Source organism: Takifugu flavidus, chromosome 3 (genome assembly GCF_003711565.1).
Source record: "Takifugu flavidus isolate HTHZ2018 chromosome 3, ASM371156v2, whole genome shotgun sequence".
NCBI lineage: Eukaryota > Metazoa > Chordata > Actinopteri > Tetraodontiformes > Tetraodontidae > Takifugu > Takifugu flavidus.
The window spans coordinates 3150861-3176096 of NC_079522.1; the positions used below are offsets into that span (position 1 = coordinate 3150861).

The 25236-nt window shown below is 53.4% G+C and overlaps 5 protein-coding genes and 2 long non-coding RNA genes across 12 annotated transcripts in view; 3 read left to right on the plus strand and 4 right to left on the minus strand.

Moving 5' to 3' along the window:
- The window catches only part of LOC130523044 (FH2 domain-containing protein 1-like), a 10061-nt gene extending 6794 nt beyond the window's left edge, over positions 1 to 3267 (minus strand). Inside the window, 4 exon segments of the mRNA XM_057027989.1 lie at positions 1777 to 1838; positions 1925 to 2095; positions 2159 to 2543; positions 3163 to 3267. Coding sequence (XP_056883969.1) covers positions 1777 to 1838; positions 1925 to 2095; positions 2159 to 2410 — 485 coding nt within the window. The 5' untranslated portion in view covers positions 2411 to 2543; positions 3163 to 3267.
- Positions 1 to 24673, plus strand: part of LOC130523084 (uncharacterized) — a 27387-nt gene extending 2714 nt beyond the window's left edge. For both annotated transcript variants that reach the window (XR_008949790.1, XR_008949789.1), the window contains exon 2: positions 24361 to 24673. This is a non-coding gene — a long non-coding RNA (uncharacterized LOC130523084). The remainder of the gene's footprint in view (positions 1 to 24360) is intronic.
- On the minus strand, positions 5179 to 12066 carry LOC130523065 (arfaptin-1-like). 4 transcript variants are annotated; one of them, XM_057028029.1, is made up of 8 exons: positions 11878 to 12066; positions 10888 to 10952; positions 10659 to 10761; positions 10463 to 10578; positions 10170 to 10391; positions 9911 to 10068; positions 9569 to 9743; positions 5179 to 5833 (listed from the first exon to the last, which is right to left on the minus strand). In XM_057028029.1, the coding sequence occupies exons 2-8, from the start codon at positions 10927 to 10929 to the stop codon at positions 5678 to 5680; spliced, it is 972 nt and encodes a 323-aa protein (XP_056884009.1). In that variant the 5' UTR covers positions 10930 to 10952; positions 11878 to 12066; the 3' UTR covers positions 5179 to 5677. The 4 variants fall into 4 exon arrangements, with proteins under 4 accessions (XP_056884009.1, XP_056884013.1, XP_056884010.1 ...); XM_057028030.1 differs by lacking the exon at positions 5179 to 5833 and adding an exon at positions 8035 to 8075 and having other exon boundaries at positions 9535 to 9743; XM_057028031.1 differs by lacking the exon at positions 5179 to 5833 and adding an exon at positions 9250 to 9281 and having other exon boundaries at positions 9535 to 9743.
- Positions 10756 to 12339, plus strand: LOC130523082 (uncharacterized). The gene is made up of 2 exons (XR_008949787.1): positions 10756 to 11036; positions 11117 to 12339. It is a non-coding gene; the product is annotated as an uncharacterized LOC130523082 (long non-coding RNA).
- Positions 14810 to 16813, minus strand: znhit1 (zinc finger, HIT-type containing 1). Its single transcript, XM_057028052.1, has 6 exons — positions 16662 to 16813; positions 16089 to 16186; positions 15947 to 16022; positions 15768 to 15847; positions 15527 to 15696; positions 14810 to 15269 (listed from the first exon to the last, which is right to left on the minus strand). Exons 1-6 carry the CDS (start codon positions 16684 to 16686, stop codon positions 15248 to 15250), a joined length of 471 nt encoding a protein of 156 aa, XP_056884032.1. The 5' UTR covers positions 16687 to 16813; the 3' UTR covers positions 14810 to 15247.
- plod3 (procollagen-lysine, 2-oxoglutarate 5-dioxygenase 3) lies at positions 16987 to 21832 on the minus strand. Its single transcript, XM_057028000.1, has 19 exons — positions 21632 to 21832; positions 21134 to 21225; positions 20927 to 21063; positions 20617 to 20780; positions 20372 to 20484; positions 20172 to 20235; positions 20004 to 20101; positions 19822 to 19917; positions 19598 to 19729; positions 19408 to 19529; positions 19234 to 19338; positions 19034 to 19159; positions 18741 to 18882; positions 18510 to 18623; positions 18348 to 18419; positions 18178 to 18282; positions 17958 to 18104; positions 17731 to 17856; positions 16987 to 17620 (listed from the first exon to the last, which is right to left on the minus strand). Exons 1-19 carry the CDS (start codon positions 21714 to 21716, stop codon positions 17465 to 17467), a joined length of 2196 nt encoding a protein of 731 aa, XP_056883980.1. The 5' UTR covers positions 21717 to 21832; the 3' UTR covers positions 16987 to 17464.
- On the plus strand, positions 22961 to 24673 carry LOC130523072 (cytochrome b5 domain-containing protein 1). 2 transcript variants are annotated; one of them, XM_057028046.1, is made up of 5 exons: positions 22961 to 23137; positions 23277 to 23415; positions 23558 to 23634; positions 23708 to 23926; positions 24002 to 24673. In XM_057028046.1, the coding sequence occupies exons 2-5, from the start codon at positions 23283 to 23285 to the stop codon at positions 24230 to 24232; spliced, it is 660 nt and encodes a 219-aa protein (XP_056884026.1). In that variant the 5' UTR covers positions 22961 to 23137; positions 23277 to 23282; the 3' UTR covers positions 24233 to 24673. The 2 variants fall into 2 exon arrangements, with proteins under 2 accessions (XP_056884026.1, XP_056884025.1); XM_057028045.1 differs by lacking the exon at positions 22961 to 23137 and having other exon boundaries at positions 23221 to 23415.
- Positions 24674 to 25236: the final 563 nt, after the last annotated feature.

A 25236-nucleotide genomic window follows, 5' to 3' on the forward strand; every position in this document is an offset into this window, starting at 1 on the left:
GTACTTCAGTGTCCTCTGTGTCTCCCTCATGTCTCACATCACATCCTGACGCTCATCTGCCAGGACCGATGCTAACGGTGCTAGCGATGCTAGCTACCACCGGAGGCTAAACCTTTGACAGAGAACAGTCCTGTGGATCCAGTTGACACTGGTTTAGATCCATCCTGGATTCCTCACGGTCATGAATATGGGTCATGACCTCTGACCTCTGAGGACGTCCACATGGTTGCGCAACAGTTCAGTTGTGCCACCGTTTACAATTGGTCATGTGACAAAAAGTTGACTGACTTTCTGTTTTATGAAAACAGCCCTCAAGCATGTGACTGTTTACCCACAACACCCCTGGTGAGGGTGACATCACACTATCACCCCCCCACACACACACATCACCATCACAACACACCATCATCATCATCACCCCACATCATCACCACCATCATCATCACCACCACCATCATCATCATTATCATCATCATCACCATCATCACCACCAGCATCATCATCACCACCATCATCACCATCATCACCACCATCATCATCATCACCACCATCATCATCATCACCATCATCACCACCATCATCATCATCATCACCACCATCATCATCACCACCATCATCATCACCACCACCATCACCACCATCATCATCACCACCATCATCATCACCACCACCATCATCATCACCACCACCACCATCACCACCATCATCATCATCATCACCACCATTCATCACCACCATCATCATCATCATCATCACCATCATCACCACCCATCCATCATCCCACCATCATCATCATCACCACCATCCTCATCATCATCATCACCATCATCACCACCATCATCATCATCACCATCATCACCACCACCATCACCACCATCATCACCATCATCATCATCACCATCATCATCACCATCATCACCACCATCATCATCACCACCATCATCATCACCATCATCACCACCATCATCATCATCACCACCATCATCATCATCACCATCATCATCATCATCATCACCATCATCACCATCATCATCACCATCATCATCATCACCACCATCATCATCATCACCATCATCACCATCATCATCATCATCACCACCATCATCATCATCACCACCATCATCATCATCACCATCACCATCATCATCACCATCATCACCACCATCATCATCATCACCATCATCATCATCACCATCACACCACCATCATCATCATCACCACATCATCACCATCTCATCACCATCATCATCATCATCATCATCACCATCATCATCATCAGCATCACCATCATCACCATCATCACCACCATCATCATCACCATCATCATCATCACCACCATCACCACCATCATCATCATCACCACCATCATCAGCATCACCATCATCATCAGCATCATCACCATCACCATCATCAACCATCATCACCATCACCATCATCATCACCATCATCATCATCATCACCATCATCACCACCATCCTCATCATCATCACCATCATCATCACCATCATCACCACCATCATCATCACCACATCATCATCATCATCAACCATCATCACCATCACCACCATCATCACACCATCATCACCACCTCATCATCATCATCATCATCAGCATCATCATCACCATCATCACCACCATCATCATCATCATCACCACCATCATCATCATCATCATCCACCATCATCATCACCATCATCACCACCATCATCATCATCACCATTATCATCATCATCACCATCATCATCATCAACATATAAACAATTTTTAAAAAATCACCTCCGAAACTGTTTGAGGAAGATCCCAATATTCATCCCTCGCTTAGAGTCCAGAATGGAGACCTGGGGGGAGAAAGGACACACCTTTAAAAAACTCAGAGCCACACACACACACACACACACGCACACACACGCACACACACACACACCTCCTCTTGTGTCTCTCTGAATGATCTCCTGTTTGTTCCTGTCCTGGTGGGCGTGGTCTTGATGTTTGATTGACAGCCGCTCTGCCCAAACAGCTCCTCGACAGCGCTGACATCGATCTGGTACCCGCGATGCTCCTGATCCTGAGTCCACAGGTTGCTCCGCCCCTTCACCTTTGACACCAAACCATTAAACGTGCGACTACAAACTGAACGAGGTGAAAACTCAGACTTTACCTGACCCTCAGGTATGGTTCTCCAGAAGAAGCTCCTCACCCTCTTCTTCCTCAGGCCTTCAGCAAGGTCACCAAAGACGGGTAGGAGAGGTGGCATGGGAGGGGGAGGGGGAGGGGCCACAGGAGCAGTGGGCTTTGTTTCTAATACAGGATTGGAAGGAGGACACGTTGCCATGCCGACAGCCACGCCTTCCTCCCGAGGACGGAGAGATTCCCTGTCATTGGTCTGAGAGGCTCCGCCCATCACCTGCATGGTGGTGGATGATCAGACAACAGCGGGGGGGGGGCAACAGGTTTGGTCATGTCCAGGCTGGTTCCACCAGTGATGGGTCAACATGATGAGGGGCGTGGCCACGTGGAGCGGTGATGATGAAGGCGGGTCATCACTGCAGGAAGAGCAGGAAATCTCAGTGGCTTCATTGGGAACATTTCAAAAACCATCACGGAATGTCGTCTCGGTCATGTGACCACGTTTCCTTCAGACCATCATGACCGCACGACAGTCGGGAAACCCTCGAGTTTCAACACCAGTCGAACAAATCTGAGTGGGCAGAACCAGGAAGTACAAAAATGGCTGCATAAATATGGGAAGACTTACGAAACACACAGAACAGATGTCAGCTGTTTCTGTCTGTTTATTCGGTGTGTGTGTGTGTGTGTGTGTGTGTGTGTGTGTGATGCTAGGGTGCAGTGCTGCCATGATCACAGTGGTAACCAAAAGGTTAAAACAATGAAAGTTTGTTTACACGGGAGACAGTTTGTGTGTGTGTGTGTGTGTGTCTGTGGAGCTGAGAATGACAGGACAATAAGCCCCGCCCCTTCCTCAGCAGGAAGTGTGAGCAGGCATCCAAACACCATTTTACAGCTGAATAAATGGAAAGTAGCAGCTGTCTGGATGAGTGGGTGGGGCTTATGAGCATAGCTTAACGTGACCCCGCCCACATACCTGCTGAACAAAATGGCAACTTTTTCTCAGTGGTAGAAAGTGAAGAGGTGTTTTTCTACCATGTGAGATCGATCCAACACGTCCCCAGAAAGTCCAACACACTGAAAGCAGAGTCTGGACAGCGCCCCCGGTGGTGGCTCACGCCAACTGCACCCACCCTGCAGGGCGCCCCCGGTGGTGGCTCACGCCAACTGCACCCACCCTGCAGGGCGCCCCCGGGGACAAGTGTCCATCTGTCCAAGTGTCCATCTGTCCAAGTGTCCATCTCAACCAAGAAGCCTCCCTGCAGATGAGCTTCTTGGTCTTCAGCATCTAGAAGAACACCGAGACTTAGGTCGCCTGGTCAAGGTTCTGGTTTGACCTTCATCATCCGAGAGGAAACAGGTGCACCAACATCTGCAGCGTTCCTGAGGTGCTACCAAGTGGTTCCCATGGTAACAGGACAATTCCGGGATTCACCTGTCATGCGGCGTCCTCTTGAGAGGACCACGAGGTCGTCCTGACCTGCAGTTCCATCACAGGTGACCTGCATGCAGGTGTGCCACAGTTGTATGTTGACACAAGTCACGTGACCTTTCCGAACCCGTCATCGCGCCTCCAAAGCACCGAACACGTTCAGTCGATCGTCATCGCGCAACAAACAGGACGCGAACTCACATTTCATCAGCAATTAACAGGAAAAATCGGAGTTTCCTGGATTCGAAACTTCCGGAGATGGTCAGAACTTTGAAACCGGACAAAGTTGAAAGGAAAGAACCTGAGCTCCGACCAAGGTTCGGGCTCAGGAACCAGCGGAGATCAGGCAGAACGAAAAGGACCAATAACCTGCCTCGATCATGATCGATCCAGCAGCACCTGAGAGGATCCCAACTGATCACCGACAGGAGCTCACCTGGGAGGCGGGTCCACCTGCGCACTCGCGCCGCTGCAGGAGCTCCACGATCACCCGCTCACGCGCCTGTCCCGACTGGATCCGGCTGCGAGTGCGGGAGCTTGCGTGAGAACCAAGGCAGGCCGCGCATGCGCAGTTGCGGGGGGAGACCACGCCCACCTGTTATCAGCAGTGAGAGCTGCTGGAGGGAAAATGATCACATTTATCCTCATTCATGATTGATCAGAAATCAATAATCACAATAATGATTTCTATAAAAGGCTGTTTAAAACTCCTGAAGAAAAGGTGATGACGAACTCTGGCACTATCTGAAAACACAGCTGTTGTTTCTGGACCGTGTGTGTGTGTGTGTGTGTGTGTGATAAGCTCTGTAGCCCCGCCCTTAGCGACGCCCCGCCCCCAAACACTCAGCTCTCTTCATCTATTTTGATGACGTGAAGAACAAACTGTCTCATGGTGTCCTGAGGTCCTGCAGCCTGCATTGATGGACCTGCCGTCCGGAGGGTCCTGGTTCTGCTGAGGTCCTGCAGCCTGCATTGATGGACCTGCCGGTCCGGAGGGTCCTGGTTCTGCTGAGGTCCTGCAGCCTGCATTGATGGACCTGCCGGTCCGGAGGGTCCTGGTTCTGCTGAGGTCCTGCAGCCTGCATTGATGGACCTGCCGGTCCGGAGGGTCCTGGTTCTGCTGAGCCCTGCAGCCTGCATTGATGGACCTGCCGGTCCGGAGGGTCCTGGTTCTGCTGAGGTCCTGCAGCCTGCATTGATGGACCTGCCGGTCCGGAGGGTCCTGGTTCTGCTGAGGCCCTGCAGCCTGCATTGATGGACCTGCCGGTCCGGAGGGTCCTGGTTCTGCAGACTCTGAGATGAGCCCAGCTGGGGAACATGTCCAGTGTCCACGTCCCAGGAGGAAGGAAGAGAACATTGCTAAGCTAACATTGCTAAGCTAACATTGTGTTCTGGCACCGGTTCTTCTGGGTACAAAATGCTGCTTTGGTTGTCACGGAAACCAAAACACAAGCAGACCTTTGCCGTTGTTGCCGGGAGAATAATGACACATTTACACCAACTTAACAGAATCTGATTCAAGATCAACAACACGGCCACTTTAATGGACGAGCGGCCTCCAGGCAGAGCATTGATCACGTGATCGACTGAGTGGGGGTCAAAGGTCACCAAAACAAAAGCCGATTTTATTCAACTTTTCCATAGTTTTATTTGGTGGAGAAGCTGATTTTATTTCAACATCAGACACAATGTTCTCGTAATATTGCACATGACCAGGTGGAGGTCAGAGGTCAAACTCCAGATTTGGAGGAAAGGGAGCGAATGGACTGGAGACGCTGGACGTCGGCACCGTCGACATCTGATCAAAGCTGATCCATATTTACAAAACCACAGTTTTAATGTTGCCATGATGACGGCGGAGGTGTGAGGTGGCGAGGGGGCGGGGCCTGGCCATAACCCGGTGGAGGTTTGCAGTTCTTCAGCCTGAGGACTTCCAACGGAAGCTTTGAGACTGGAGCTTTGAGACTGGAGCACGCCGCCGCCGCCGCCGCCGCCGCCGCCGCCGCCGCCACCGCCACTCGCAGGTGGACGCATCACGACAGGCAGATGCCGCAGCAGCTGCGTGAAGGCACAGAAAAACGTAAATATGTTCGTATCCCAGAATCCCACATCCACCCGTCAGCGCTCCTCCAGGAAGGAGGCGGAGCCGGCAGCCATGTTCTTGAGCTCCGTCATGGCGTGCTGGAGGCTCTGGTCCAGGAAGGAGTGACACGATAAAGTGTGAGCCGCCATGGCGCCGTGGAGCAGCCAGAGCTGGTGATGAAGGACCTTCACCTGTGGAGGTCAAAGGTTGTGAAGGGACAATTCATCAATCACCATGTCCCATGTCCCTCACCACTGGTCCCATGTCCCTCACTACTGGTCCCATGTCCCTCACCACTGTCCCATGTCCCTCACTACTGGTCCCATGTCCCTCACCACTGTCCCATGTCCCTCACTACTGGGCCCATGTCCCTCACCACTGTCCCATGTCCCTCACCACTGGTCCATGTCCCTCACCACTGGGTCCATGTCCCTCACTACTGGTCCATGTCCCTCACTACTGGGCCCATGTCCCTCACCACTGGGCCATGTCCCTCACTACTGGGCCCATGTCCCTCACCACTGGTCCATGTCCCTCACCACTGGGTCCATGTCCCTCACTACTGGTCCATTCCCTCACTACTGGGCCCATGTCCCTCACCACTGGGCCCATGTCCCTCACTACTGGGCCCATGTCCCTCACCACTGGGCCCATGTCCCTCACCACTGTCCCATGTCCCTCACCACTGGGCCCATGTCCCTCACTACTGGGCCCATGTCCCTCACTACTGGGCCCATGTCCCTCACTACTGGGCCCATGTCCCTCACCACTGGGCCCATGTCCCTCACCACTGTCCCATGTCCCTCACCATGTCCCTCACCACTGGGCCCCTGTCCCTCACTACTGGGCCCATGTCCCTCACCACTGGGCCCATGTCCCTCACCACTGGGCCCATGTCCCTCACTACTGGTCCCATGTCCCTCACTACTGGTCCCATGTCCCTCACCACTGGGCCCATGTCCCTCACTACTGGTCCCATGTCCCTCACCACTGGTCCCATGTCCTCACTACTGGGCCCATGTCCCTCACTACTGTCCCATGTCCCTCACCACTGTCCCATGTCCCTCACTACTGTCCCTCACCACTGGCCCATGTCCCTCACTACTGGGCCCATGTCCCTCACTACTGTCGTCCATGTCCCTCACCACTGGGCCCATGTCCCTCACTACTGTCCCATGTCCCTCACTACTGGGCCCATGTCCCTCTCTACTGTCCCATGTCCCTCACCACTGGGTCCATGTCCCTCACCACTGGGCCCATGTCCCTCACTACTGGGCCCATGTCCCTCACTACTGTCCCATGTCCCTCACTACTGGGCCCATGTCCCTCACTACTGTCCCATGTCCCTCACCACTGTCCCATGTCCCTCACTACTGGGCCCCTGTCCTCACTACTGGGCCCATGTCCCTCACTACTGGCCCATGTCCCACTACTGGGCCCATGTCCCTCTCTACTGTCCCATGTCCCTCACCACTGGGTCCATGTCCCTCACTACTGTCCCATGTCCCTCACCACTGGGCCCATGTCCCTCACTACTGGGCCCATGTCCCTCACTACTGGGCCCCTGTCCCTCACTACTGTCCCATGTCCCTCACCACTGGCCCATGTCCCTCACTACTGGGCCCATGTCCCTCACCACTGGGCCCATGTCCCTCACCACTGTCCCATGTCCCTCACCACTGGGCCCATGTCCCTCACTACTGGGCCCATGTCCCTCACCACTGGGCCCATGTCCCTCACTACTGGGCCCATGTCCCTCACTACTGGGCCCATGTCCCTCACCACTGGGCCCATGTCCCTCACCACTGTCCCATGTCCCTCACCATGTCCCTCACCACTGGGCCCATGTCCCTCACTACTGGGCCCATGTCCCTCACTACTGGTCCCATGTCCCTCACTACTGGTCCCATGTCCCTCACCACTGGGCCCATGTCCCTCACTACTGGTCCCATGTCCCTCACCACTGGGCCCATGTCCCTCACTACTGGGCCCCTGTCCCTCACCATGTCCCATGTCCCTCACCACTGTCCCATGTCCCTCACCACTGGGCCCATGTCCCTCACCACTGGTCCCCTGTCCCTCACTACTGGGCCCCTGTCCCTCACCATGTCCCATGTCCCTCACCACTGTCCCATGTCCCTCACTACTGGGCCCATGTCCCTCACTACTGGTCCCCTGTCCCTCACTACTGGGCCCATGTCCCTCACCACTGGGCCCATGTCCCTCACCACTGGGCCCATGTCCCTCACCACTGGTCCCCTGTCCCTCACTACTGGGCCCATGTCCCTCACCATGTCCCATGTCCCTCACCACTGTCCCATGTCCCTCACCATGTCCCATGTCCCTCACCACTGTCCCATGTCCCTCACTACTGGGCCCCTGTCCCTCACTACTGGGCCCCTGTCCCTCACCACTGTCCCATGTCCCTCACTACTGGTCCCATGTCCCTCACTACTGGTCCCCTGTCCCTCACCACTGTCCCATGTCCCTCACTACTGGGCCCATGTCCCTCACTACTGGGCCCATGTCCCTCACTACTGGCCCATCCCTCACTACTGGTCCCCTGTCCCTCACTACTGGGCCCATGTCCCTCACCACTGGTCCATGTCCCTCACTACTGGTCCCCTGTCCCTCACTACTGGCCCCTGTCCCTCACTACTGGGCCCATGTCCCTCACTACTGGGCCCATGTCCCTCACCACTGTCCCATGTCCCTCACTACTGGTCCCATGTCCCTCACTACTGGTCCCATGTCCCTCACCACTGTCCCATGTCCCTCACTACTGGGCCCATGTCCCTCACCATGTCCCTCACTACTGGTCCCATGTCCCTCACTACTGGGCCCATGTCCCTCACCACTGGTCCCATGTCCCTCACTACTGGTCCCATGTCCCTCACTACTGGTCCCATGTCCCTCACTACTGGTCCCATGTCCCTCACCACTGTCCCATGTCCCTCACTACTGGTCCCATGTCCCTCACCACTGTCCCATGTCCCTCACTACTGGGCCCATGTCCCTCACTACTGGTCCATGTCCCTCACTACTGGTCCATGTCCCTCACTACTGGGCCCATGTCCCTCACCACTGTCCCATGTCCCTCACTACTGGTCCCATGTCCCTCACCACTGTCCCATGTCCCTCACTACTGGGTCCATGTCCCTCACCACTGGGTCCATGTCCCTCACTACTGGTCCATGTCCCTCACTACTGGGCCCATGTCCCTCACTACTGGTCCATGTCCCTCACTACTGGGCCCATGTCCCTCACCACTGGGCCCATGTCCCTCACTACTGGGCCCATGTCCCTCACCACTGGGCCCATGTCCCTCACTACTGGGCCCACGTCCCTCACCACTGGTCCATGTCCCTCACCACTGGGTCCATGTCCCTCACTACTGGTCCATGTCCCTCACTACTGGGCCCATGTCCCTCACCACTGGGCCCATGTCCCTCACTACTGGGCCCATGTCCCTCACCACTGGGCCCATGTCCCTCACCACTGTCCCATGTCCCTCACCACTGGTCCATGTCCCTCACTACTGGGCCCATGTCCCTCACCACTGTCCCATGTCCCTCACCACTGGTCCATGTCCCTCACCACTGGCCCATGTCCCTCACCACTGTCCCATGTCCCTCACTACTGGTCCCCTGTCCCTCACTACTGGGCCCATGTCCCTCACTACTGGTCCCCTGTCCCTCACTACTGGTCCCCTGTCCCTCACTACTGGGCCCATGTCCCTCACTACTGGTCCCCTGTCCCTCACTACTGGTCCCCTGTCCCTCACTACTGGGCCCATGTCCCTCACTACTGGGCCCCTGTCCCTCACTACTGGTCCCCTGTCCCTCACTACTGGTCCCCTGTCCCTCACCACTGAGCCCCTGTCCCTCACTACTGGTCCCATGTCCCTCACCACTGAGCTCTCTGACCTTGTTCTCCTCCAGCAGCTTGACCTTGACGCTCAGGTCATGGCGGATCTTCTGGTAGCGCTCTCTCTGGTCCTGGAACTCGCGCTGGGCCCGCTCCAGTTTGGGCAGCGTGTTGGTGTCTCGTGGTTTCAGATTCAGCTCCTCCAGATCCACTCGATACGCGTCGTACTGGATCCTGGAGGACAGTCAGGCCCGATTAGTCTGATGATTTCTGATGATTTAGTCCTCTTTTCTTCTTATTTGACCAGCGGCTCAGATGTCCTACGTTTCCCAGAATGCTTTGCGATGACGCTCAAACCTTTGCTGGGCAGACTTCAGACAGGAAACAGGAAGTGCACCGACCTGGCGGCCTCGTACTGTCTGGCGTTGATCATGGTGTCCTCCATGGTTTTGTTGACCAACGTGTTCATGTCGGAGGTGAAGGCGCCGATGGCGTCCGACAGCGTTTTCCCGCTTTTCGACAGGAACTTCTGAGCGTCTGCGTTGAGGCTGAACTCCACCTGTACCAGAGGAAGCCCACATGACCGAGCGCACCTGAACGCCTCACTCACCTGCTGATGGCTGTCCGCGTCGCCTGCTGCTGGGCGTGCACGTGACTCACGTGCAGCGGGGGGGTTTTCAGGCCCAGGTCACTGAAGGCGTCTCCCAGGGTCTTCTGGGTCGCCGTGAACTGAGCCAGCTGATTGGCCAGCGTCTGCGCGAGCGCGGTCACATTCTCGTAGCGCTGTCGATCGTCTCGCAGCAGGTCCAGCTGGGACTCCAGGTCCAGGTCCACCGTCCGGGACCCCCGGCCCAGCTTCTCCGACAGCGCCTGCCTGGTGGCCTGTGGGGGGCAGACGCAGGCTGGTCACACCTGCCCGCAGGTGCATCGCGCCACAACGCCAGCGCCGCTACCTTGTACTTGGAGACGCTCCACCTGCGGACTCGCTGCAGCGTCTCGCTGGCTGACATCATGTTGTTGACTTGAACTACGGTTCCACTTCCTGTTTCCTGTGGCGTCACAGTGGTGTCTGCAGGTTGAGTCACAGGTTAGGTGACGTTACCGTGGCGATTCATCTGCTGTGGGGACAAGCAGATGAGTGTGACTCACCTTCATCTTTCCTCTCTTCTGTTTCCATGGTGACCTCCGACGTGACCTCAGGTGGGCAGGATGTCACATCCCCGCCATTGTGGTGACACGTACCGTTGGATCCCTGTTTAAAAACAAAACATGTCTCCATGGCAACGAGCATTGGTGTCCACACTCATTTGTGAAACTTCTGAGCAGTTGGACAAAGTGGCGGCGGCTGAGAGGGACGATTGATGAGTGAGGGACTCACCAGAGGCCGATCCTCCACTGGGACGCCTCCACTCTGCTCCATCACCCCTCCCTGATGTCCTCTTCCTGGATGGATGGATGAGCGGATGGATGAGTGGGTGGACGAGTGGATGAGTGGATGGATGAGTGGGTGGATGAGTGGATGGATGAGTGGATGAGTGGGTGGATGGATGGATGAGTGGATGGATGGATGAGTGGATGAGTGGATGAGGGGTGGATGAGTGGATGAGTGGGTGGATGGATGGATGAGTGGATGGATGGATGAGTGGGTGGATGGATGGATGAGTGGGTGGATGAGTGAGCAGATGGATGATGGATGGATGAGTGGATGGATGGATGGCTGATGGATGGATGGCTGATCCAGCACAGTGGGCAAACAGCGCCCCCTGTTGGTAGACATTTCCGGACTTGTCCACCATATAAACTTTATGGTCAGAAATTAACTTTTTATTTGATTTGAATTCATCCTTCGATTTTTAAGCTGAACTTTTGCGCCACAGAACAAAGATCGTAGTTCTTAAAATGTAATCTACTTAAACATTTTCTTGAGATCAAACGTTTGTTTGTGGAACTCGGTTTAATCAATTTTCAATCAAGTTATTTTTTCAACTGCGACACAAATCTGGATTTGATTGTTCAAATTATGAATCTACAATCAGAATAAATTATCAAATGGAAATTCTTGTTAATCACATTTATGTTGCTCCACTTCAGCAGAGATTAATCTGTGTCGGTTCATCAATCCGAATCAGATGAAATTGAACAAGAATTCAGCCTGAATCCAGTTAAAAGTGTCAAAGAAGCAACTGAAAGGTCGATCATCAATATTCATGGTTCTTTGCAGGGAAAATGATTTTGGTAATAGAACAATTCAAAAAACTAAAAAGGAATCACTTTTTAAACGAACTAAATGACCGAATGGCTGATTGTGAGCTGATTAATCAGTGTTATTGATGAGGACAGAAACGGAAGCAGATCAAAGCGGATTTACCTTCACAAAAAACCTTTTCTTCTTCGGTTCTTCTTCACTTGTCTTTTACCTTCTTTGTTTGTTCTGCGCTGAGTTCTTCAGGTGTTCTGAGCGGAACCGGAGCCGCTTCACAAAGTTTGGAGCGAAGTTCCGAACAGTAAACAAGTGTTGATACTTCCGGGTTGAGCCGCAACCCAATGCGGAAATGATTAAACCTGCAATTCTATTAACGACCAGCAGAGGGAGACAGCGACGCCCTGGGCTGGGAGAGGGTCGCTCTCATTGTGACGTCAATCAGCTGCGCGCTCACTCCAGTTTTTGAGCGGGACACTTGTTAGAGATATTCTAGTGTTGATCACTCTTTTTTCCCCTTTTGCTCGAGTTAATTGGTGACAGTTTTCCTGTTGTGTGCTTCTTTATGAATGAGGGATTGTGTTCCCGTGTTTGGGTTATTCTCAATAAACGGGACTTAAGAAGACCCCAGTACAGTTGTGTGGTTTTGGATCTTTCTTCAACCTACACACAACCAAGACTGTTACAATCTGTTTGTTGAAATAAGCAATTCTCTGATCCAGGAGATCGACTGTTGGAACTGAGGTTACTAACAGGCAACAATCAGGAAACTAACAGGCAACAATCAGGTTACTAACAGGCAACAATCAGGTTACTAACAGGCAACGATCAGGTTACTAACAGGCAACAATCAGGTTACTAACAGGCAACAATCAGGAAACTAACAGGCAACAATCAGGTTACTAACAGGCAACGATCAGGTTACTAACAGGCAACGATCAGGTAACAATCAGGTTACTAACAGGCAACAATCAGGTTACTAACAGGCAACGATCAGGTTACTAACAAGCAACGATCAGGTTACTAACAGGCAACGATCAGGTTACTAACAGGCAACAATCAGGTTACTAACAGGCAACAATCAGGTTACTAACAGGCAACAATCAGGTTACTAACAAGCAACGATCAGGTTACTAACAGGCAACGATCAGGTTACTAACAAGCAACGATCAGGTTACTAACAGGCAACGATCAGGTTACTAACAGGCAACAATCAGGTTACTAACAGGCAACGATCAGGTTACTAACAAGCAACGATCAGGTTACTAACAGGCAACGATCAGGTTACTAACAGGCAACAATCAGGTTACTAACAGGCAACAATCAGGTTACTAACAGGCAACAATCAGGTTACTAACAAGCAACGATCAGGTTACTAACAGGCAACGATCAGGTTACTAACAAGCAACGATCAGGTTACTAACAGGCAACGATCAGGTTACTAACAGGCAACGATCAGGTTACTAACAGGCAACAATCAGGTTACTAACAAGCAACGATCAGGTTACTAACAGGCAACGATCAGGTTACTAACAGGCAACGATCAGGTTACTAACAGGCAACAATCAGGTTACTAACAGACAACAATCAGGAAACTAACAGGCAACAATCGGGTAACTAACAGGCAACAATCAGGAAACTAACAGGCAACGATCAGGTAACTAACAGGCAACAATCAGCTAACAATCAGGTTACTAACAGGCAACAATCAGCTAACAATCAGGTTACTAACAGGCAACGATCAGGTTACTAACAGGCAACGATCAGGTAACTAACAGGCAACAATCAGGTTACTAACAGGCAACAATCAGGTTACTAACAGGCAACAATCAGGTTACTAACAGGAAACAATCAGGAACAGGCAACGATCAGGTATCCAGCTGGTGAAAGTCGTTGACAGTTTTGTGGTGTTTTATTAGATGTGTTTCCTGGCAACAGTTGCCGTGTGCGCATGTAGCGAGGCTCGCTGCTACAGTCTTTGATGATTTCAACTATTGAACTCTGAATTTGTGATTGTATGTGAAGTTGCTGGTGAAACTAAATGACATCAATTCTGAAATCCTGCCAGTTTTGACACAACACAAATATTTATTGTCAATTTTAATGTGAGCTTAAATAAGTTGCTGCTCATATGGACACCACAACAATGTCTCCAGCACAGTTGCCGAAGCTAACTCTCGCAGGATGAAACGTTAGCCTAATGCTAACATTAGCACACCCATTAGCTGTCCAGGGGGCTGCAGCCTCAGGATGGAGCCGTGTGATTGGCTGGCTGGGCTGAGAGGACCTGGGGGAGGAAGCAAACTGGAGTCAACACTGGGATGCTGCTGCTCCATTCAGAGCAACCCTCCACCTTCACTCACCTGGCCTCCTCGTCCTCGTCCTGAGAAGATGGTGGTGAGTCCGTTCTGTGTGGGGACACGTCGAAGGGGACGCGTCCTGGAGTCCTTCAATTCTGCCAGGAGCTCCGGGCTGCTCAGTGACAGGCGGGCTGAACAGAGAGAAACAGGTGAACCACAGGGAACTGCACCATCACCTGCATCTCCGGTCAGGACACAACGCTCACCTGGTCTGTTGTGGCAGGAAGGTGAGGAAGAGGAGGGCCAGGGGAAGGACGAGGCGGGGCTGAGTCCACAGGTGTCCCTGGGACTGAGGGGGGAGGGGGGGCAGGTGACAGAGGAGGCACTGGTGCGACGCGTCACTTCACCACGGAGACACTCGGCCTGCAGCTGGCGGCCGTGACGAAGGGAGGAAGGTGACGAAGACGTCGGCAGAGGATCTGACGTCACTGAGGGAGACGATGTCATGTCGGAGGGGGAGGAGCTTTGAGCAGAGTTCACAGGAAATGAGGTCAGCAAAGGCGATCCAACTCCCCCGTCCCCTGATCGGACTCACCTGTGTCTCTTCATCGCCGTCAGCTGTGTGAAACCTGAAGGAACCTCACCGATTCTCCGACCACAGCAGGGGGTCCACCAGCCGGTGCTCTCAGCACTGGGAGCGCTGGGACGTCCCAGAGCAAAGTCTGCACGACTCCGCCCCTTCACACACTCTTATATAAATGCTTTGTTTGAGAAAGAACCACACGTTTCAAAAGTCCACATGAATTATTGACAAGTTTTTAATGAGCTCGTTGCCATGGTAACAAGGGTGAGGGAAGAGTCACCTGACAACAAACCCTCTCACTCACAAAATGTGTTTTCAGCTTTGAAATGATTCGTCACTTTATGTGGTTAATAAGTCACTTGACCACAAACGCGAGCTGTTTGGATTCTGCTCCACTTCCTGTCAGCTGTTTCCTCTTTGGGACATTTGTCTGAGGCCTGGACAGATGCTGATTCTGAGGGACCACGACCACATCGCCTGTTGTCCAGTCCTGACATGCTACGCTACGCTACGCTACCAGCTGCTCGCTCTCAGAAGGTTGAGGCTCCTTCAAAGTTCTCCCACATCATGGGTCAGTAAACAGATGCTGGAGTCACATGATCACCGTCAGAGGCTCAGAGGATGCAGAGGCGCAAAGCATCATGGGAGGAGGACGTCAGAGCGTCCACTTCAAACACCTGCAGAGAGTTGAAGATGTTCCTGAAAGTTCCTCCACAACACAACACAACACAAGCTAGCCTCATAAGACACTTCCTGTCCCTGTAAAGTGGGCGGGGTCTCACTTTATACTGCCAGCTTTACAGCCGTTGAATAACAAGGTTCGGAGTAAATAGTCACTTTAATCAAGCAGTAACTAAACGTAAGATGTAACTGAACATAAATCAAAATGCCCAGTTAATATTAATGTTGTTTAAAAACGTGTAAAAACACGGACCTGGTCTCTCTGTGCGTGCACAGACACTTGCTGCTGCAGTAGCGCCCCCCACAGGTGGTGCAGGTGTAGTGAGAAGGGTAGCCACAGACACAGCAGAAGTGTCGGGGGGGAAGCGAGGAAGGCGGGGCCGCTGCGGACAGGTAGTTCGGCTCAGGTCGCTCTGACAGGTTCTGCCAATAAGAGCGCAGAATGGGGGGGTCAGACCCAGCAGACGAGCAGAGAAAGGTCAGAACTCGCCCACCTCCTCCTCCAACAGAGCGGTGAAGTTCTTCCTGAACCTCTGTTTGAAGTGGTCACCCCTCGTCTTCCTCTTCTTCTTCTCTGCCACATCAAAGCACACGTTTAGAAAGGAGAAGATGCAGCCGAACAGGAAGCCGAGGAGGACACTGAGCAGGAAACAGGAAGTCTCCTGGCTCTTACCTGGTTCTTCTGTTTCACTGAAAGCAGGGAGGCGCGCGGTGGGACCGGGGGGAGGCAGAGAAGACAAAGGGTCGTCCTGGAGACACAACAAGGGGTCAACACATCACCCAGCAGAGCATCGCCCCCTCACCCTCACACACACCTGGAAGTTGTCTTTTTCCAGGGCTTCCAGCTGTCTGCTCAACCTTCTCTGGCGAGTGGCTTCATCCAAGACGCGGTGCTGACCAGCCTCCACCCGAGCTGGGGAGAGATCACAGAGGTCAGGACCCTCGTCCTGCTGCAGCCTCCTCGGGGAGCCTCCATAACAACCCCTGGGACATGATCATCCTGGGGAGGACTCACTCCCCTGGAACCTCAGTGCGACAATGTTTTGAGTGTTGAATCAGGTTCAGATTGTGGATCACTTTTACTGCTATTTAAGGGTCAATCCCACCCCTAAAGAAGTTCATTTCAGTTAAATTAATTTAGTGTAAGATAAAACAGACCAATGAAATGTTAATAAATGTTGAGGTAGTTGTGATGTAAATGGTGTAACTGATGCTAACATCGACAGAATACGGTTAGCCGCGGAGCTAACGGCTACAAAAACGCAGAGTGGAGCCAGAGGCGGTAAACTTGATTAACATCTAATCTCTTTGAATAGATGTTATATTTCAGCTGTTATGCACACATTTTTACGTCTATGCCATGAAAATTCTGTTACAAAAACACCCACCGGAGGTTTTCTTCTCCAGCACCATGTTGACTCTTCACACTTCCGGTTTATGGCGACAAACAAGGGACAAAATTAATCTGGCGGTCGCGTTGCGCCACCTGCTGGACAGAATAGGCAACGTTTTTATCTGCTGAGAGATTGCTGCAGGTTTATTTCATTTAATTAAGAATAATTCACAATCTATGTAAAACTTGACATTAAATAATAATACAAAAACTTTTCAAAAAAGCTTTTTTGGCTAAAATTGCAGGTTAACTGGATGATAAAACATAGTTTACGTTTCCCACGGAGATGCTTCATGTCACAAAATGAAAACCAAAGAAAATGAGGCAAAGGCTCTCAAAAGCTTTATTCATTCGGTCACTGACCAATAATTTAATGCTGTTTGTACAAAGCCAAAAAACTAAAGGCAAACCTCAGAAATCCATTTGTCTTTGAGGAGACTGAATCAGAAACCAACAGTAAAACCCAGAAACATCTGGACAAAAATACTCACTCTGAATACAAAAGAGGAATAGAAAAGGGGGCTCTGGTCCTCCCAGTTTGACCTCTACAGTGATAAATATCATTCTGAACTTTATCTGTTCCACAAGAACGCACAAATGTGTTCTGCTGGCAAACATTCAGGAAGTGACATCATGTAAGGCAGCGCGGTGCAGTCTTAATGTAAACGCCACAGGACGATGCGTTGCCCCTGGGAGGTCAGGTGACACAGCTCGTCCAATCAGACATCCCCTCATAATCCCACCCATGATGAGGACATCTCACACACACACACACACTCTCTGTCTCTCTGTCTCTCTCTATGGGTCCACGAAGGACACCATGATGTAGCGGGTCCCTTTGGTGGTGGGAAGACCCTCGTGGTAATGCGTCAGGCGACCCGGGTGCATGAAGGACCAGCCCTTCCTTGGAGACTCCACATTACAGTTGTAGCGCAGGAACCTGCAGCCTCCACCCTGGGACACACACACACACACACACACACACACGTTGCCATACAACAGCTGGAAAGTTCTACACAAGTTCTGGTGGAGTGTGTGTGTGTGTGTGTGTGTGAGCCGTGTACCTCATAGTCGATGTTCTTCCTGTTCAGGGCGATGTTGATGGTGAATGTAGACGAGTCGTGATGTGGTCGGAGAAACGGCTGCTCGTCAGGACGATAACGCACCACAAAGTTCATGATGGCCTGAGCCTGGACACACACACACACACACACACACACACACACGATGGTTGTTACAGTCCTGTGCCATGAATGCTGAGTGATCCTGCCGTGGCTGAGGGCAGCAGCACCTTGGGGTAGTAGCCCGGGTACAGCCGCTCCGTCACAGGCGCGATGTACTCCTTCAGGAACTTGAGCCACTCCTTTTCAAAGCCGATCTGGTTCATGTGGATGTCCACAGTGGGGACGTTCTCGTAGCCTCCGCTCAGACGCTCATCCTGAAGACACAGGACATGTAAGAGAGCCGGGCCCAGAGGGGCCCAACACACACACACACACACACACAATTACCCTGTGGCCTCCTGAGGACCACTGGCCATGGTCCTCCATGGTCTCCACCAGATGGTCACACATCTTCTCGGAGAATGCTGGGAACCAGTAAACGTCTGGACAGGGCTGACAGGAAGAGGACAGGTGAGCTCCAGAAGCTGCTGGGTTCACGCTCAGGCGTCCACACTCACCTGCTCCACAAAGCTCTCCTGCTCCTCAAACACCTTGGAGTAGTTCTCATGGATGTACTTCTCCTTCCAGTCCTACAAACACAGCGTGTGAGCCAGGTTCCCCGAGTGTGTGTGTGTGTGTGTGTGTGTGCGCGCGCGCGCGTGTGCACGTGTGGTTCTGACCAGAGGGTTGTCAAAGATCTGCCACATGTCAGGATGAAGTCTGGACGTGTTGAAATTGGTTGACGTCACCAGACGTCCAAACTCGTCTCGGTTGGACACAAACAAGAAAATGCCCTGCACACACACACACACACACACACACACACACACACACACACACACACACACACACACAGGGTGGTCAGTCTTGGGTTTCTCCCTGTTGTCGGTCACATGACCAGATCAGCTGACCTGGTCCCTGATGTTCCTGCAGAAGACCATGTCTGAATCCATCTCCTCGTCCACGAACAGGCTGAGCTGGGACAGTTTGGACCGCAGGACGCTGCCTTTGATCAGGTACACCTGCGTGATGTATGGAACGTTCCACAGCCCTCTGCGCACACCCCCCCACACACACACACACACACCCACACACCCCCACACACACACCACACACACACACACCCCCACACACACACCCACACACACACCCCCCCCGTTAAGCTCCTGCAGGTGTCCGGTGAGAGGCTTCAGCGTGCACTCACATCCTTTTTCCCTGGACAATCTCGATGTAGTCTTCAGATCTGGAGTAGTAGCCCTCCGGACTCAGCGCCCCCCAGAAGTTGCTCCACAGCTTCCCGTGTTTGGACAACATGGGCGCGATGACGGATCTGAGCGGAGAGGAACCATCAGAGCGCCGCCGGCAGCTTCCCGACCAGCAGGTGCTGCTCAGGGGAGGACTGACTTGTTTTCCTCGATCAGGATCCTGAGGGTGTCGGGGTTGGTCAGCGCCACGTCCGAGTCGATGCTGAAGTAGAACTCGCAGCGGGGGTCCTTCTTGCACGCCTCGCTGCACAGACACACCCCCCGTCAGAGCACGCCAGCTCCCCGCCCACAGCGGCCGCTCATCTCCACTTACGCCGCCATGTTTCGGGCCTTGCTCTCCGGCAGGTTCTCCTCAGGTCCGACCAGCTGGGCGTCCAGGAAGAGGGCGCGGTGGCGCTCCCAGAACCTGTGGATGTGGCGCTCGTGGTAAACCACCTGTGGGAACGTGTCAGCGGGTCAGAAAGAGCAGCGGGGACGGAGGCGGCCGGTGCTTCACCGCCTACGTTGTTGTGGATGAAGAGGCGGAGCCTGGCCGTTGGGTAGCTCATCACCGTCAGCCGCTCCAGGAACTCCTCCAGGAAGGGCGTGGCCTTCTCAATGAACACCCCGACGTGGACCAACGGCATCTCCTCCTCCTGGACAGTCAACGCAACAATAATGAATGATCTCATTGGTCAGATTATCGGCTCCATCACCCGTGTGAGTGGACGCCGCCACGGCAACCTGCCTCGTTCAGCAACCGCAGCTCGTCGTCACAGATCCCACAGCCGCCGGCGAAGGTCCAGGCCGTGGGAACGTAGTTCCCCAGGTAGTTCAGCTGCAGCTGCACGTGCACACACACGCACAATGTGCTCAGTACCCCTGGAGCATGCTGTGGAAGGCTGTGATTGGCCGACGAAGGTTGTCTACCTTGGTGGGCCCGTTGCCGTGAATCACAACAGGAAGTGTGTCGTACGCCACGTTTCTGGCTCTGACCTTTGACCGTTCGAACTTCAAGACAACTTCATCTGAACAAGCAGCAGGTTATTCACACATCATGAGCGTGTGCGTGTGCGTGTGTGTGTGTGTGAGTCTCACCAACGGCTCCATTCAGGTTCTGGAAGATTCTGGAGCGATGGTCCAGAGTCATGTTGAATTTTGTCTGCAGACACAAACGACAGTGAAGTTCTCAACGCCACCGGGAATCTACTTCCTGTTTAAAGGAGCAGTCAGACATGCAGCAGGCGGCGCCGTTTCCACGGTGATGTGGTGGCGTCCAGGTCACCCCAGCAGCTCACCCTCTGCACTTTGTCCAGGTAGATCCTGGTGTAGAACAGCTGGTCATCGTCGTTGTCTTTGTACTTCCACTGTTGAACGATGGCGCTCAGCTCCGAGGCCAAGCCGATGAACCCTGAACACACGCACGCACACACGCACACACACACACACACGCGCACACACACACACACACACACGCACACACACACACACACGTCATGTCCACTCTTTCCCTCACACACGGGACTCTACTGCACTCCCTCACCTCCTGAGTTTAGGTAGCGTTTCCCAGAATGCACCTCGGGGTACTTGGAGGCCAGCCGCTGGTCGGGCCAACAGAACCCCTCAGCTGAGAAAACCACTTTGTGACCCAGACGGGAAAACTTGTAGAGCAGCTCTTCTGGACCCGCCGCCAAGATCACGTCATAGCTGTAGGAAGACATGGGAGACCCTTTCAAAATAAAAGCTGCTTCTTGAGCTCTCTCTCTTACACACACGCACACACACACGCACACACACACACACACACACGCACGCGCGCGCCACACACACACACACACACACCGGTGTGTTACCTGTCAACAAACATGATGACCATGTTCTCCTTGTCGGAGTGTTTGCTCAGCTCTTTCTTCAGCCATCGGACCTTCTGACCACCTCCTACTGTCCGAGCCACATCGCCCCCCCGCCATTCCTCACCCAGACCCAGGACCTGATGGCGGTGATGACATCATCATCATCATCCTTCTGTGTGTGTGTGTGTGTGTGTGTGTGTGTGTTACCTTCACGGTGTAATTGAACTCTCTTGCTGTCCTCATAAAACGGTTAAAGCCATCCGTCTCCTCTGTTGCCGCGGTGATCACCAGCAGATTTTCTACACACACACACACACACACACACACACACGATCAGTGATGACGTCACCAGCCAACAAGTAAAACCTTTGACCAAAACGAAGTTCATCAATAACTGATACATTTCGACAGTGTTCTCCAGAGGACGGTGCAGTATTAACACTGCAGTAACTGTCAGAATCTGACAGACGAACTTCAGACGGTTTCTGCTGGTTATTCATGACAGAAGATGTTATTTCGAGAGGAAAACTCCATGTAAATCACGATGATCGTCCTGACACCCTGGATTCGGCTACACACGGTGGTTGTTAAAGTTATCCCAACAATCATGAAGCACAACGCCGACATTAGCGGCGGCTAGCTCGGACATTAGCGGCGGCCCGGGAGCTCCGCCCGGCCGCGCCGGAGCCTCCAGAGCAGCCTCACCCGGTGAGAGGCTCTGCCGTCCGGCCGACGCGGCGGAGTGGAGGGCGGTGAGAGCCAGCAGGCTGAGGAGGCGGCCTGCAAACATGTCGGAGCTTCTACGGGGGTTCTCAGGCGCTCGTTCGCTTCTTCTCCATCCACCTTCCGCTCCCGCTGCCCACAGAACCAACGCTCGCGATAAAGTTCTGGTTCTGACGAACTACGTCACCGAGAGACGCTCCACCCACTCGCCAGAGCTCGGCCAATCAGAGGGGCTCCTGCGGTGATTGACGGGAGGATGGAGCGGTCCCGGCCCCTCCCCCCACAGAAGGTTCCTGAAGAGAGTTTGCCACGTGTGAAACATTCCTGGGGGGCGGAACTCAACATTATCACAACTCTGTTGTTGGTTTGCACAATTATTTCATCACTTCAGATGGAGCCACGACTTATTTAATGTTTCATGTTGTTTGAATGTTGATCTGAAGAAAAGTTGTGTTCAAGTTTAGCCTGGGCCCTGGGCCCTGGACCCTGGACTCTACACCCTGAGCCCTGGGCCCTGGGCCCTGGACCCTGGACTCTAGACCCTGAGCCCTGGACCCTGGGCCCTGGACCCTGGACTCTAGACCCTGAGCCCTGGGCCCTGGGCCCTGGGCCCTGGACTCTAGACCCTGGGCCCTGGGCCCTGGGCCCTGGACCCTGGACCCTGGACTCTAGACCCTGAGCCCTGGACCCTGAACCCTGGACCCTGAGCCTTGAACCCTGGACCCTGGACTCTAGACCCTGAACCCTGGACCCTGGACCCTGGACCTTGGGCCCTGGGCCCTGAGCCACTCGACTGTGTGAACCTTCATAATAGTTTAATATCAATGAAAATACAGAATAATGTAGAATAATAAAATGAGATGGAATCAATCAAAGCTGTTTAAGAAGAATAACTCAAATAAAAATAAAGGTCAGAAATACTTCACTGAGATTAAAACTGTAATAAAAAGAATGTTCAAAGTAAAAAAAAATGTTTTAAAGTTGAGGAGACGGACAGGATGAGGCCCACCGGACCTGGACCACCTGGGCCTGGACCCATCTGGGCCTGGACCACCTGGGCCTGGACCACCCGGGCCTGGACCACCCAGGCCTGGACCACCCGGGCCTGGACCACCCGGGCCTGGACCCACCCAGGCCTGAACCCACCGGGCCTGGACCCACCCAGCAGCAGTCTGGGTCAGGCTGCTTGCGCCCCTCCAGCAGATGGCGCCGAGGCGCCCTGCTTCCAGGCCAACAAGGTTCAAAGGTCAAAGTAGCTTTGATTGAAAGCCCCGGTCCAAATGACCCTTCACTGTATTACAGCCGTCTGGTTCTGGTCCCAATTCACTAACCCAGTCCGTAGGACCAAAGACACAAACTAGCACCGGACCACCATCCCATATCAGACTGTTTGTGCGTCACGTTTAGCAGCAGAAAGACCTCTGAAGTCCTGACCGAACCGTCCGAATCCTGCAGAACCAGTACCGTCCAGTCCGAGCTCGGCAGAAGGTAAATGGATCATTCCGGTCGACGCCACATTCTGGTCGTTCCGGAGGCTTTTGTTGTAGCGTCTCCATGGTAACGACAGCGCCGTTGCTCCGCTCCCGTTCAGACCAACAGGTTCGGGTTCTGCTCGGATTCTCTGCAGGTTCTGATGGACAGCGGGACGAGCAGGCCGCGCTTCTTCACCCCCGCTGAGGTGGCCGCGCACGACACCGTGGACGACCTGTGGGTGTCCTGCCTGGGCAGAGTGTGCGACCTGAGCCCGCTGGTGACCCGGTACCGAGGTGAGTGACAGTCAGCACAGACAGAACCACCCCGCGGGACACAGTCCGAACCGGGCTTAAACGACGGTAGATTCCGGCGCTGCACCGGTTCCGCTGAGGGGCGGTTCGCGTTGTGACCGGCAGGTGTCGCTGTTTCCCGCAGGTGACGTGCTGCTGTTGCCCATCCTGGAGTGCGCGGGGACGGACATCAGCGGCTGGTTCGACCCGCAGACCGGAGACGTGAGTGGAAACGGACCAATCAGAGGGAAGCGCTGAGCTCCGCCCCGCCCCCTCACCTCCTGTCCGCTCTCAGATCCGCAGGTGTGTGGACCCGCTGACGCACTGTGCGCGCTACTACACCCCCAGGGGGCGCTTTGTGCACGTCCCCCCGTCCGGCCCTTCCTCCGGCTGGGACACAGACTTCGGCCAGCCCTGGTGGAGCGACGAGCGCTACGAGGTGGGCCGCCTGTCGGCCAAAACCAGGTGGATCCGCGTCATCAACACGCTGACGTCACAGGAGCAGAAACTGCAGGTGACCTGGAACACGTTGAGCTCCGTTAGGCTAAAGCTAAACCGCGAAGCTACATTAGCATGGCCATGATTGCAGGTGTGCTCAGAGGAGACCCTGGCCGAGATCCTCCTGCGGTACCTGCGCTACAACGCTCACGCCCGCAGCTACACCTGGAAACACGGCGGCACCATTCTGGACATGAGCAAGACCCTGGACCAGAACCACGTTCCTGACGACGACCAAGAGCTCCAGGAACTGCGCCTGGACCCAGAGCGCTTCATCCCCTCCATCCAGCTGTACTTCAACGACGACCTGACCGAAGGATGAGGGCGGACAGCGGTTCGTCCTGACCCTCTGGACAGAGAGCGTTAGCTTAGGCTAGCTAGCACAATTCTAATAGAAGAATAGGAAAAAGCATGAAAAAGTGGCGACTTAGTGCTATGCTAAGCACTAAGTAGAGAGAGAGGAATTTAAATGCTGTACTTCAGGGAATGTGAGCATCCAGGGATGGTTTTGTCGGGATGGAGCGGGATCGAGAGTCTTGAAAAGGAATATTTGGTCACCAGTAAAACTTACTGGAGAGTGGGAGAGGAAACCACCATTTTAGACACCGATAAGAGGGTTGGTGGGTGATAATGTCAGAAAGTAGAATTATATCAGTAAAATAGGTGAATTTACAGCATAAGAATAGTGTAAGGTTTTCCTTTGGAATTGTTCATTTTCCCTCACTGTTTGGCTTCTTTTTTGCTAATAAACTTTTGGACGTGACCCCACGAAGCTCTTGTGTTCATTTTGATCACCAAAATGAGGAAATCTCTCCAGGTTAGGATTGTATGTCACGGTCATATGTGTGTAACAACAGGCTAATGCTAACTGAGGTTCTGGTGCTTCTCAACCCTGCAGCTGAAGCCCAGCAACGTTGGACCGAGTGTTTGGTCCAACAGGTTAGCGTTCGATACCAGACTCATGCAGCGTTAGCAAGTTCTAGTTCTGAAAGGTTCTCTGAAAGGTTCTCTGAAAGGTTCTCCAGCATGGTGAGCTGTGAGTGAGGTCACATCTCACAGCTCAGGCTGACATCACCATGGTGATGGACGACCAGGTGAAGGCCGCTGTCCTCTGGACCAAAGGTCACACCGTTTCCTGCTAGCAAAGCATTATGGGATTCACGCCGCTGGACGCATCCTTTAGCTCGACTGTTAGCGACATCTGACCCAGCCACAGCAAAGATGGCCGCCACGACCATGGGATTCCAGCGGCGTCAAAGTGACCTGGATCAAAACCTGAGCCGATCTCTCGTGGTTATCAGAAAGAGCTGCGCTTTAATGTGAAGC

What these genes read in the sequence shown, in the direction of transcription:
- LOC130523065 (XM_057028029.1), bottom strand. Translation starts at nt 10,929, where the DNA reads ATGGAGCAGAGTGGAGGCGTCCCAGTGGAGGATCGGCCTCTG. An exon ending in CAGTGGAGGATCGGCCTCTG is followed by an intron (nt 10,762 to 10,887) that starts GTGAGTCCCTCA and finishes GTTTTTAAACAG; the next exon opens with GGATCCAACGGTACGTGTCA. An exon ending in AGAAGAGAGGAAAGATGAAG is followed by an intron (nt 10,579 to 10,658) that starts GTGAGTCACACT and finishes CTCAACCTGCAG; the next exon opens with ACACCACTGTGACGCCACAG.
- znhit1 (XM_057028052.1), bottom strand. Translation starts at nt 16,686, where the DNA reads ATGGTGCTGGAGAAGAAAACCTCCG. An exon ending in GCTGGAGAAGAAAACCTCCG is followed by an intron (nt 16,187 to 16,661) that starts GTGGGTGTTTTT and finishes ATCTCTCCCCAG; the next exon opens with CTCGGGTGGAGGCTGGTCAG. An exon ending in CCGCTCTGTTGGAGGAGGAG is followed by an intron (nt 15,697 to 15,767) that starts GTGGGCGAGTTC and finishes TCTTATTGGCAG; the next exon opens with AACCTGTCAGAGCGACCTGA.
- plod3 (XM_057028000.1), bottom strand. Translation starts at nt 21,716, where the DNA reads ATGTTTGCAGGCCGCCTCCTCAGCCTGCTGGCTCTCACCGCCCTCCAC. An exon ending in ACGCTACCTAAACTCAGGAG is followed by an intron (nt 20,485 to 20,616) that starts GTGAGGGAGTGC and finishes GCGTGTGTTCAG; the next exon opens with GGTTCATCGGCTTGGCCTCG. An exon ending in GCAGGAACATCAGGGACCAG is followed by an intron (nt 18,624 to 18,740) that starts GTCAGCTGATCT and finishes GTGTGTGTGCAG; the next exon opens with GGCATTTTCTTGTTTGTGTC.
- LOC130523072 (XM_057028046.1), top strand. Translation starts at nt 23,283, where the DNA reads ATGGACAGCGGGACGAGCAGGCCGCGCTTCTTCACCCCCGCTGAGGTG. An exon ending in GCTGGTGACCCGGTACCGAG is followed by an intron (nt 23,416 to 23,557) that starts GTGAGTGACAGT and finishes TGTTTCCCGCAG; the next exon opens with GTGACGTGCTGCTGTTGCCC. An exon ending in CACAGGAGCAGAAACTGCAG is followed by an intron (nt 23,927 to 24,001) that starts GTGACCTGGAAC and finishes CCATGATTGCAG; the next exon opens with GTGTGCTCAGAGGAGACCCT.